Source organism: Salvelinus alpinus, chromosome 8 (assembly GCF_045679555.1).
Source record: "Salvelinus alpinus chromosome 8, SLU_Salpinus.1, whole genome shotgun sequence".
Classification (NCBI taxonomy): Eukaryota; Metazoa; Chordata; class Actinopteri; order Salmoniformes; family Salmonidae; genus Salvelinus; species Salvelinus alpinus.
Genome location: NC_092093.1, coordinates 86,070,146 through 86,081,649, shown reverse-complemented (window position 1 = coordinate 86,081,649; position 11,504 = coordinate 86,070,146). Strand labels below are relative to the sequence as shown.

Below are 11,504 nucleotides of genomic sequence, written 5' to 3'. Positions count from 1 at the left end.
GTTTTTCTTTGTCAGTTTTCAAAGCACTACTGATCAAATCTAAGAGATATTTATGAAAAATGCTATGAGGGCTACTCATTTGACAGATCTACAAGAAAAGGAACTCCAACTAAAATAATGTTTGAAGATGCTGTAGACGGGGCTGTGTTCTCTAAGCAGAGTGTCGTCCTCAATAGAACAAGTGATACCTTCCAACAAATGTAGTCACTGAAGACCAAAAGTCTTGTTATTCTTGTAGAGAATTTGTAGGTCCATTACTAAATACAGTATGCTATTTAATGAGATACAGTGGAAATTATAGATCACTTTTAACACACATATTGAGATTTCAAAAGCCTTTTATTTTGAATCCTAAATTCATTGATCATTGAGGTTCAATGCAAATTGCAAGAAGTGAATTAAGAGGAAATAGTGCAGCATTTATTATTTTATTTTAGTAACAGTTTTAAAGGTAGACTCAAAGAAATGACGTGGCCACAGGCAGCACCACAAATATTGGGATGAGCGAGATGCAAGACTGCGCTCTCACACAGTTTCTGCGCTCTCACACAGTTTCTGCGCTCTCACATTCACAGTTTCTGCGCATGTGCACAGGTTCACTTCACACCGTTACAGCCTGGTAGCCAGGGACCCAATACAGCAGAGAAGTTGAGCCTCGTGCTTCAATGCTCTTAGCTGTTGCAGAAATTTACCCACTATGCTGTTTACTTTCTGCCTCTACGTCATATCGCAGCGTCTACCTTTAACATTACAACATATTATGCATGTGATACAACAGAGCACACTGTGACAGAGGAATAAGGTAAAATCTATGAGCCCAGAGATTGCCATTCACTCCAACTGGGGAAAGATGAAGTGATGGCATGGGAAGGTGAGCATTTCCTGTTACTTCTTCATCTCCAGTATCCCACTTCCTGGCCCTCTCCGCTTCGCACTGCAGATGTTGCAAAACTGGACCCCAGGAATCTGAAAGAAGAGAAAGGCAAAAGCCATATCAGGCAAGAAATCTGCTGCTCTCATCTGAAAGTCCATACTCTATATGAAGTGAGAAAGAGAGCGGGATGAAAGGAGATGGGGTAGATACTTACCATTCCAGGAGAAGGTAAACACTCCTTGTGGAACATGTGTCTGCAGTGGAAGACCACCACACTGAAGTTCTGGGCCATATCTACACCAAAGGAGCAAAACATGAATGCAGGTGTTTTGAATAGCTTCAAATGCAATGATGGTAAGAAGCATCCCAATTACAGTGGGGCAAAAAAGTATAGTCAGCCACCAATTGTGCAAGTTCTCCCACTTAAAAAGATCAGAGAGGCCTGTAATTTTCATCATAGGTACACTTCAACTATGACAGACAAAATGAGAAGAAAAAAATCCAGAAAATCACATTGTAGGATTTTTAATGAATTTATTTGCAAATTATGGTGGAAAATAAGTATTTGGTCAATAACAAAAGTTTCTCAATACTTTGTTATATACCCTTTGTTGGCAATGACAGAGGTCAAATGTTTTCTGTAAGTCTTCACAAGGTTTTCACACACTGTTGCTGGTATTTTGGCCCATTCCTCCATGCAGATCTCCTCTAGAGCAGTGATGTTTTGGGGCTGTTGCTGGGCAACACGGACTTTCAACTCCCTCCAAAGATTTCCTATGGGGTTGAGATCTGGAGACTGGCTAGGCCACTCCAGGACCTTGAAATGCTTCTTACGAAGCCACTCCTTCGTTGCCCGGGCGGTGTGTTTGGGATCATTGTCATGCTGAAAGACCCAGCCACGTTTCATCTTCAATGCCCTTGCTGATGGAAGGAGGTCACTCAAAATCTCACGATACATGGCCCCATTCATTATTTCCTTTACACGGATCAGTCGTCCTGGTCCCTTTGCAGAAAAACAGCCCCAAAGCATGATGTTTCCACCCCCATGCTTCACAGTAGGTATGGTGTTCTTTGGATGCAACTCAGCATTCTTTGTCCTCCAAACACGACGAGTTGAGTTTTTACCAAAAAAGTTCTATTTTGGTTTCATCTGACCATATGACATTCTCCCAATCTTCTTCTGGATCATCCTAGTAGACGGTGGCTCTCTAGCAAACTTCAGACGGGCCTGGACATGTACTGGCTTAAGCAGGGGGACACGTCTGGCACTGCAGGATTTGAGTCCCTGGCGGCGTAGTGTGTTACTGATGGTAGGCTTTGTTACTTTGGTCCCAGCCTTCTGCAGGTCATTCACTAGGTCCCCCCCGTGTGGTTCTGGGATTTTTGCTCACCGTTCTTGTGATCATTTTGACCCCACGGGGTGAGATCTTGCGTGGAGCCCCAGATCGAGGGAGATTATCAGTGGTCTTGTATGTCTTCCATTTCCTAATAATTGCTCCCACCGTTGATTTCTTCAAACCAAGCTGCTTACCTATTGCAGATTCAGTCTTCCCAGCCTGGTGCAGGTCTACAATTTTGTTTCTGGTGTCCTTTGACAGCTCTTTGGTCTTGGCCATAGTGGAGTTTGGAGTGTGACTGTTTGAGGTTGTGGACAGGTGTCTTTTATACTGATAACAAGTTCAAACAGGTGCCATTAATACAGGTAACGAGTGGAGGACAGAGGAGCCTCTTAAAGAAGAAGTTACAGGTCTGTGAGAGCCAGAAATCTTGCTTGTTTGTAGATGACCAAATACTTATTTTCCACCATAATTTGCAAATAAATTCATTCAAAATCCTACAATGTGATTTTCTGGATTTTTTTCTTCTCATTTTGTCTGTCATAGTTGAAGTGTACCTATGATGAAAATTACAGGCCTCTCTCATCTTTTTAAGTGGCTGAACTTGCACAATTGGTGGCTGACTAAATACTTTTTTGCCCCACTGTATAATACAGAAGTGTAGACACTATATATGAATATGCAAAATTTTCTGTATAATGCTAAATAAGGTAAGCCCACCTGATGGTAATATTGAAGCGTGACAGGATTCACAGATGTTCTCTTCTGAAAAAGACACAAACAATTCAAACACAAACAATAAAAACGAATGCTTAACGAAGTCATTATGTTCCAACTCCACAGTTTGCACATCCACACGCAAAACAAAAAACTACCCACCATCCACCCTGACCCCTCTCATCTGAGTCCTATGCATCTTCTGGAGCAGTGACAACGAGTCAGCCACTAAGATCTTCTTACAACCCTCCCGGAGCAAGATCTGAGAGACAGTGAAACAAAACCGTTTAAGAGGCAAGGCTGTTGTTACAGTGATATTCTAGGTACACTATGTGATGGCTGATATTTTGACATATAATACATTAATCCTATTTCATTGGAAATGTGTTTTTTGCATATCCCGCTATCCCTTAGACACCCTCTGAGAGTGGGGTCACGGACAGGGTCATCCATTATCGACGGCCCTGGAGTAATTAGGGGTACGTGCATTGCTCAAGGGCACATTGACAGATTTTTCACCTTGTCGGCCCAGGGATTCGAACTAGTGACCTTTCAGATACTGGCCCAACACTCTAACCGCTAGGCTACCTGCAGGTTGTAGTCTTGGAGGATCTTGACCAGTGAGTCTCTGAGGTTAGGAATCTCCATGCCCTCCTTTATGCGGTGGATGAGTAAAATGGGATCCACATGTGTCCCAATGTTATTGAGGAGACCAGTAATGAAGGCTTGAGAGAGGAAAAAGACAGAAACTTAAAATGACACCTGTGGAAACACTATGCAGTAGGCCTGATCATTTGAAAGTGCTTCTGTATTCACGTGACTTACGTGGCTTATCGATAGAATACGAGATGAGATCCTCCCACAGCTCAGCGTCATCCTGCTCCTTGGCGAACTCTATGGCCTTGTCCACATCCTCCAGTTCCTCCATGATCATCTGAAGAGCCCGTCTACAGTTCCCCATTCTGCCTATGAAGGACAAGTTACAGTGGGTCAGTTTCCTAAGACCAAATGCAATTAGTTACCCGACTGGCTGGAGGTTTAGTTCAGCTTGTCCCCATATCTAAAAGCATTTCTAACTATTTCTAAAGCACTTATGAGCATTTATAACCAGTTATAATGGCTTATTCATTAACGTTATTAATGTCACAGAAACTGTAAGGGGACACTTACTGAGCAGGAAGACAGTTTCCTCCACAAAGTTTCTCTCCTGACAAATTTCCAGAGCCTAAAAAAAGATAAGGAAGACAGTTGCAACACACTTGAGTTTTAGAAGTAAGACGATTAATTCTTCTTCTAATGTAGTAATCTGACATACACGATAAGATAATATACATCTAAATTCGAAGAAATGTACTTCGTCCCATGTGTAACTCTGTGTTGTTGTTTGTGTCGCACTGCTTTGCGTTATCTTGGCCAGGTCGCAGTTGTAAATGAGAACTTGTTCTCAACGGGCCTACCTGGTTAAATAAAAGGCAAAATAAATTTGAGCACACAGTTTCGAAAGTGTCTCAGTACCTTTTCTAGTGGGCAGTGGATGCTGTCTCTCAGGAATGGCAGTAGGTTGGGCCGATCGTATTCAGCATACAGGCCAATTTGTCTCTCATGGTACCGCTGACCCTTGTGGTGGTCCCTCTTGAATAGTTTGTGGAGATACTGAGAGAAGGAGGTGAAATGCCACGTTAAACACAATTTTCAAAATCAAGATAATCATAGGAAATTAAAAACGTATAATCACTAAAGAACTTGTAGTGCGACTCACAATGTGTAGCAGCTCGGGCCTGTCCCTGAGTTCCTCCACCACTCTGTCAATCTGTAGAACATTGACGACAGAAACATCATTAGCAAACAGCATGTGCTTTCATTTGAAACTCTCCAAGAAAGATTAAGGGAAGCCAAGTACACATACCGATATTTTGTCTTCGTTATCCAGGAGCATGTCGACAGCTTTCTGACAACACAAATGAAAAGGCCATTCTTCAGACAAGGATGCACACAAAGTGACTTATGACCTTTGTGGCCAGACAATCCAAACGCAATAAGAGCTGTGTGTATGAGGCACAAGGACTCAAGACAGAGGTTTTCCATGACTTTTGCACAGTTTAAAGCACTCAAAGACTGACTTTCAAAAAAGGCAAAGTTGATATTACCTGGACAATTATACGCATAACACAGCTTTAAACAGTAGCGAGGTCCTATGATACAGTAAGGAGTCTACTTAATAAAACAATTGGGCATGTGCTGGCAAACCACCTCTTTATCAAAGTCCACGAGGAGCACAATCTTGTCTTCTATGGAGGAGAAGAGGTCGTGTTTGTGGATCAGCTGGTAAACGTCTTTATGCCTCAGTCTCAGGTAGATCTCCAGGGCTCGGTCATATCGCTGGTCATATGTATACCTGCATGGACAGAAGAAACACACAGCTTAGTGGTACTATATATATCTCAGAGGAAAATAAGCATTGCAGCAATTGAGAGGTAATGAAGTCAATCAAAATGCTCAAACCAGTAGAGTCACTCACAGTTCAGCCAGTGTGGTGAGCAGGGTGCTGTTCATGGGGTCCTTCTTGAGGTGGTCGGTGACTGCCTGAACAATGGTCATGTTATTGTAGAGCTCTCCTGGCCACTCACGGATCAACGTGGCAAAGCCCTTGGAGAAAGAGGTTGCAGAGAGAGGCTGGTTAATGATATTCAATTTGGTTATTTTTGAGTACTTGTTCTAATACGAGTTATAATGTAAGGCAGTAAGAAGACCACCAGACCATCAGGAACTGACAGACATACCTCATAGTCTGACTTTAGAAACTCATGTAAGATCATCTCATAGATTGCAGGTCTGAGACGCAAGTCCCCTCTAGGCAAGTACTGACTGATAGCCTGAAGAGGCAGAGACAGGAGGAGATGTGGGAAAACAAAAGGAGAGAGACGGGAGGGAGGGAGTTACATGAGGGAAAGAAAACGATAGAGAGAATTACAACAACAGTTAATACTGAGGGCAATACTGAGAGTATTGTTAATTCAAAAACTTGCTCAAAGTCTTTAATGCCATAATTTCCCACAAGTTGCAAGGTCACAATGTGGCCTGACTCACCTTCAACTGCCCAATGGTTTTAAACCTGTACACCTCATTCTCCCAGAGTTCCATGTTTTTTCCCAGCACCTTCTGACACTTCCTGGACTTAAAAGAACACGAGAGAGAGAGAGAACACGAGAGAGAGAGAGAGAGAGAGAACGAGACAGAGAGAAAATAATCACCACATCTACTCCTTACACTGGTATTTTGCAGAAGAAAAACTAAACTGAAATAACTAAAAGGCTGTAGTACCTGGCAGCGGTGTCATAGTCACCTTTCTCCACCAGGTGATTGATGTAGGCCATCCCAATTTTCTGATTACAAAAGAAAAGACACTCCATGAGGGAACACAACATGAGTAATGGACTGTATCCTCTGTAATTTCATCAAATGCTGTTTCCAAAAATCTACTTCATTCTTTTCCTTGACCTCAACAGATCTGTAACTCATTATTAATGTCAAGAAATCCTATAAAACCACAGCCCCATCTAACTTAAAGTGAAGAAAGTAGAGGTCTTAGATTTTCACTAGAAAACTAAGGGATCGCAGTGTGTCAAGGCTTGAAGACATGTAGTGAACTCCAAAATATTGGGAAAGTGACAATTTTTTCCACGAGCACTTTGGATTTGAAATGATAATGACTGAGGTTAAAGTGCAGACTGTCAGCTTTAATCCATATCAGGTGAATCGTTTAGAAATTACAGCACTTTTTGTACAAATTCACTTGTGTGTGTATTAAAGTAGTACAAATTTACATATTTGGTGGATGCTACCATGCTTACGGATAATCCTGACTGAATCGTGAATAATGATTTGTGAGAAAGTTAGATGCACAAATATCAAAACCCCAAGACATGCTAACGCTAGGCCTAACGCTAGGCCAAACCACTCAACATTACAATAACTGGTGAAGTGAACATTTTTGGGGGAAATTATATTTGTGCATCTAACTTCCTCACTCATCATTATTCACGATTCATTCCGGATTATCTGTAGTCATGGCAGCATCCACATTAATGCAGAAGTGTTGAGAAACATACTGTATTCTATTCTTATTTACAATAGTGACACCAAAATGACAATACATTATTTACCTCTCCCTCCATTTGTCAAATCTGACCATAACTCTATCCTCCTGATTTCTACTTACAAGCTAAAATTAAAGCAGGAAGCGCCCTCCCGGGTGGCGCAGTGCCCTCTGACGAGCCATCAAACAGGCAAAGCATCAATATAGGACTAAGATCGAATCGTACTACCCTGGCTCCGACGCTCGTCGGATGTGGCAGGGCTTGCAAACTATCACAGAATAAAAAGGGAAGCACAGCCAAGAGCTGCCCAGTGACACGAGCCTACCAGAGGAGCAAAATAACTTCTATGCTCGCTTCGAGGCAAGTAACACTGAAACATGCATGAGCACATTAGCTGTTCCGGATGACTGTGTGATCACGCTCTCCGCAGAAGATGTGATTAAGACCTTTAAACAGGTCAACATTCACAAGGCCGCTGGGCCAGACGGATTACCATGATGTCTACTCCGAGCATGCGCTGACCAACTGGCAAGTGTCTTCACTGACATTTTCAACCTCTCCCTGTCTGAGTCTAATACCAACATGTTTCAAGCAGACCACCATAGTCCCTGTGCCCAAGAACACTAAGGAAAGCTGCCTAAATGACTACCGACCCGTAGCACTCACATCTGTAGCCATGAAATGCTTTGAAAGGCTGGTCATGGCTCACAACGCCATTATCCCAGAAACCCTAGACCCACTCCAATTTGCATACCGCACTAACAGATCCACAGATGATGTAATCTATATTGCACTCCACACTGCCCTTTCCCACCTGGACAAAAGGAACACCTATGTGAGAATGCTATTCATTGACTACAGCTCAGCGTTCAACACCATAGTGCCCTCAAAGCTCATCACTAAGCTAAGGACCCTGGAACTAAACACCTCTCTCTGCAACTGGATCCTAGATTTCCTGACGGGCCGCACCCAGGTGGTAAGGGTATGTAACAACTCCAACACCATCATTAAGTTTGCTGATGACAACAGTGGTAGGCTTGATCACCGACAACGATGAGACAGCCTATAGGGAGGAGGTCAGAGACCTTGACCGTGTGGTGCAAGGACAACAACCTCTCCCTCAATGTGATCAAGACTAAGGAGATGGATTGTGGACTACAGGAAAAAAAGGAACAATCACGCCCCCCTTTTCATCGACGGGGCTGTAGTGGAGCAGGTTGAGACCTTCAAGTTCCTTGGCACCCATATCACCAACAAACTAACATGGTGCAAGCACACCAAGACAGTCGTGAAGAGGGCACGACAAAACCTATTCCCTCTCAGGAGACTGAAAAGATTTGGCATGGGTCCTCAGATCCTCAAAAAGTTTTTCAGCTGCACCATCAAGAGCATCCTGACGGGTTGCATCACTGCCTGGTATGGCAACTGCTCAACCTCCGACCGCAAGGCACTACAGAGGGTAGTGCGTACGGCCCAGTACATCACCGGGGTCAAGCTTCCTGCCATCCAGGACCTCTATACCAGGTGGTGTCAGAGGAAGGCCCTAAAAAATTGTCAAAGATTCCAGCCACCTAGTCATAGACTGTTCGCTCTGCTGCCGCACGGCAAGCGGTTCCGGAGCGCCAAGTCTAAGTCCAAGAGGCTTCTAAACAGCTTCTACCCCCAAGCCATAAGACTCCCGAACAGCTACCCAGACTATTTGCACCCAACCCCTACTCTGGGGGGACTATGCGCCCCCCAAATAACTGTTTGTCACTATCCCAATACTATGAGCTCACTATGGTAAACGCAAATAGTATTTAAGTACTACAGGTTGAATATTCAGGTCAGATGCTGCTAGGGTTCACCCCATTAAGTAAATGGGTGAAACACAGTAAAGGTACTGCATTGACTGGCTCCCAAAGTTTTTTTTTAAACCCATAAAATGCTTGTAAGTAAGTTAGGACATGGTTTGAAAAAAATAAAAATAAAAATATATATATATATATATTTTTTTAAAGAGGTCTAGCCTTCCATCCAAGGAGCAACAGCATTCCAGAAAGAGCAATACAAACTGTTCATAATCCTTGGGCCAGGAAAAACATTTTAAAATGTAACCTGATTATTTTAGTAATAAAAAAAAGAGAGCCAATGAGGCTTCTTTCACTGCAGCACAGTGAGGAAGGAGAAAACGGTTTGTAGCTAGTGTGTATGAGACATGAGAGAACCTGTATGAGGGGACAGGCGCACAGGCGATGTGTCCTCTGCAGTTTAGGGTTAGCAATAGGTATGGTCGGATGTGCAAGGTAATATTAATACTGTTAATTTGCTGAAGTGGGTTTGGATTTGGTCAAATACATAAGTGTAGGTAAAATAGGAGTAGGAATAACACATGAATAGCAAGGAATTGCACTATTCTGGGTAGGAATAGCACTCGACATGTCCAATGCCTATACAGTACCTGGACTTCATGGCGTTTAATGTTCTTGAAGCTGATCTCGGCAGCCATCAGAGCTTCCTGTGAGAGAGAAAATACGTTTTGGTAACACGGTAACAGCCGACAGTTATAATGCATTAGTACTGAACACAGAAGATATATCGCAGCAAAATACAAAGTCCCCACATGAAGTCTGCTTGATTGGATGATTATAACACCAACCTCATACTTTTTCTTGTCCAGCAGCCAGTCAATGTGGTCATCTTGGTCTCTCTCTTTGGCCACCACAATGTCTTTAGGGCTGATGATGTAGTAGAGCGATTCTCCCTCGGAATGTTCTGTTGACACATGAAGGTACAGGACAGAGAATGCTGGAATGATCTTTAGTAAATGATATATCCTGCACAGTAGTTTATAGTAGCTAGAATAATCTGTAAATACAGAGTGTCACTGAGTAGTGTTTGCCGGGGCTTTTCTGATTGGCTCACCCAGTCGGTAGTCTCGACACTCGTTCTCCTGGAAGTTGCGGACGGTCAGGGCGTCTGATGAGATTTCCTCGTAGCCCTCTGGAAGAGGCTGGATGATGTCCAGACAAGGCCGTGCTCGGAACTCCTCCTCCTGATCTCACACACACACAAATGGTATATAAAAGTGCTTTCAGAAAGTATTCACACTAAACTTGATTTTTTTTATTACAAAGTGGGATTAAAATGGATTTGTCATTTTTTGTTAATGATCTACTCAAAATACTCTGTAAAGTGGACGAAAATGTAAAACATTGTATTAATGAAAAATAAAACACTAATATATCCTGATTAGATAAGCATTCACCCCCGAGTATATATTAGAAACGCCTTTGGCAGTGAGTACAGCTGTGAGTTTTTGGGGGCAAGTCTCTAATAGTTTTGCACACCTGGATTGTGCAATATTTTTCCATTATTTATTTTTTATTCTTCAAGCACTGTCAAGTTGGTTGTTGATAATAGCTAGACAGCCATTTTCAAGTCAAGCCGACTTAAGTCAAAACTGTAACTCAGGAGCATTCAATGGCGTCTTGGTAAGCAACTTCAGTGTAGATTTGGCCTTGTGTTTAAGATTTTGTCTTGCTGAAAGGTGGATTTGTCTTCCAGCATTCTGAACCAGGTTTTTCCTCTAGGATATTGCCTGTGCTTAGCTCATTTCCATTTATTTTTATCCTAAAAATCTTTTTTCTCCTTGTAGATGATAAGCATACCCATAACATTATGCAGCCACCACCGTGCTTGAAAATATGCCACAAACATAACGCTTTGTATTCAAGACAAAAAGTAAATTTCTTTGCAGTATTACTTAAATGTTGCAAACAGGATGCATATTGTATTTTCACTCTGTCATTTAAGTTAGAATTGTGGAATAACTACAATGTTGTTGATCCATCCTCAATTCTCATACCACAATCACTAAACTCTGTAACTGTTTTAAAATCACCATTGGCCTCATGATGAAATCCCTGAGCGGTTTCCTTCCTTTCCGGTAACTGAGAAAGGAAGGATGCATGCATTGATAGACCATCCAAAGCCTAATTTATAACTTAACCATGCTCAAAGCGATATTCAGTCTGCTTAATTTTCATATTTTTTTGTTGTTGACATCTACCAATCAGTGCCCTTCTTTGCAAGACATTGGAAAACCTCCCTGGTCTTTGTGGCTGAATCGGTGTTTGAAATTCTCTACTCGATTGAAGGACCTTACAGACACAGATAATTGTATCTGTGGGATACAGAGGTGGGGTAGTCATTTAAAAGTCATGTTAACCACTATTATTGAATACAGAATGTGTCCATGCAACTTATGATGTGATATTTACTCCTGAACTTACTTAGGGCAGCCATAACAATGGGGATGAATACTTGACTGAAGACTTTATGTGGTACTGTGAATACTTTCACTTTGACTTTATGTGGTACTGTGTGTAGAACAGTGACAAAATCTGAATCTGAATCCATTTTACAATCAGGCTGTAACACAACAAAATGTGGGAAAAGTCAAATGGGTGCGAATACTTTTACTTTAGACAAACACAC

General features: G+C 42.2%; 1 protein-coding gene across 6 annotated transcripts in view; it reads right to left on the bottom strand.

The window, feature by feature from the left end:
* Nucleotides 1–320: 320 nt before the first annotated feature.
* The window catches only part of LOC139583815 (vacuolar protein sorting-associated protein 41 homolog), a 28,225-nt gene continuing 17,041 nt past the window's right edge, over nt 321–11,504 (bottom strand). For 5 of the 6 annotated variants that reach the window (XM_071415335.1, XM_071415339.1, XM_071415337.1 and 2 more), the window contains 18 exons: nt 9,930–10,059; nt 9,664–9,779; nt 9,466–9,522; nt 6,250–6,311; nt 6,016–6,097; nt 5,709–5,801; nt 5,447–5,574; nt 5,179–5,323; nt 4,835–4,876; nt 4,688–4,738; nt 4,444–4,581; nt 4,099–4,153; nt 3,754–3,894; nt 3,517–3,653; nt 3,091–3,190; nt 2,932–2,976; nt 1,089–1,168; nt 321–966 (listed from right to left, as the gene is read on the bottom strand). In XM_071415335.1, the coding sequence (XP_071271436.1) occupies nt 886–966; nt 1,089–1,168; nt 2,932–2,976; nt 3,091–3,190; nt 3,517–3,653; nt 3,754–3,894; nt 4,099–4,153; nt 4,444–4,581; nt 4,688–4,738; nt 4,835–4,876; nt 5,179–5,323; nt 5,447–5,574; nt 5,709–5,801; nt 6,016–6,097; nt 6,250–6,311; nt 9,466–9,522; nt 9,664–9,779; nt 9,930–10,059 (1,683 nt within the window). In that variant the 3' untranslated portion in view covers nt 321–885. The remainder of the gene's footprint in view (nt 967–1,088; nt 1,169–2,931; nt 2,977–3,090; nt 3,191–3,516; nt 3,654–3,753; nt 3,895–4,098; nt 4,154–4,443; nt 4,582–4,687; nt 4,739–4,834; nt 4,877–5,178; nt 5,324–5,446; nt 5,575–5,708; nt 5,802–6,015; nt 6,098–6,249; nt 6,312–9,465; nt 9,523–9,663; nt 9,780–9,929; nt 10,060–11,504) is intronic. The other variant, XM_071415336.1, reaches the window with a different exon arrangement.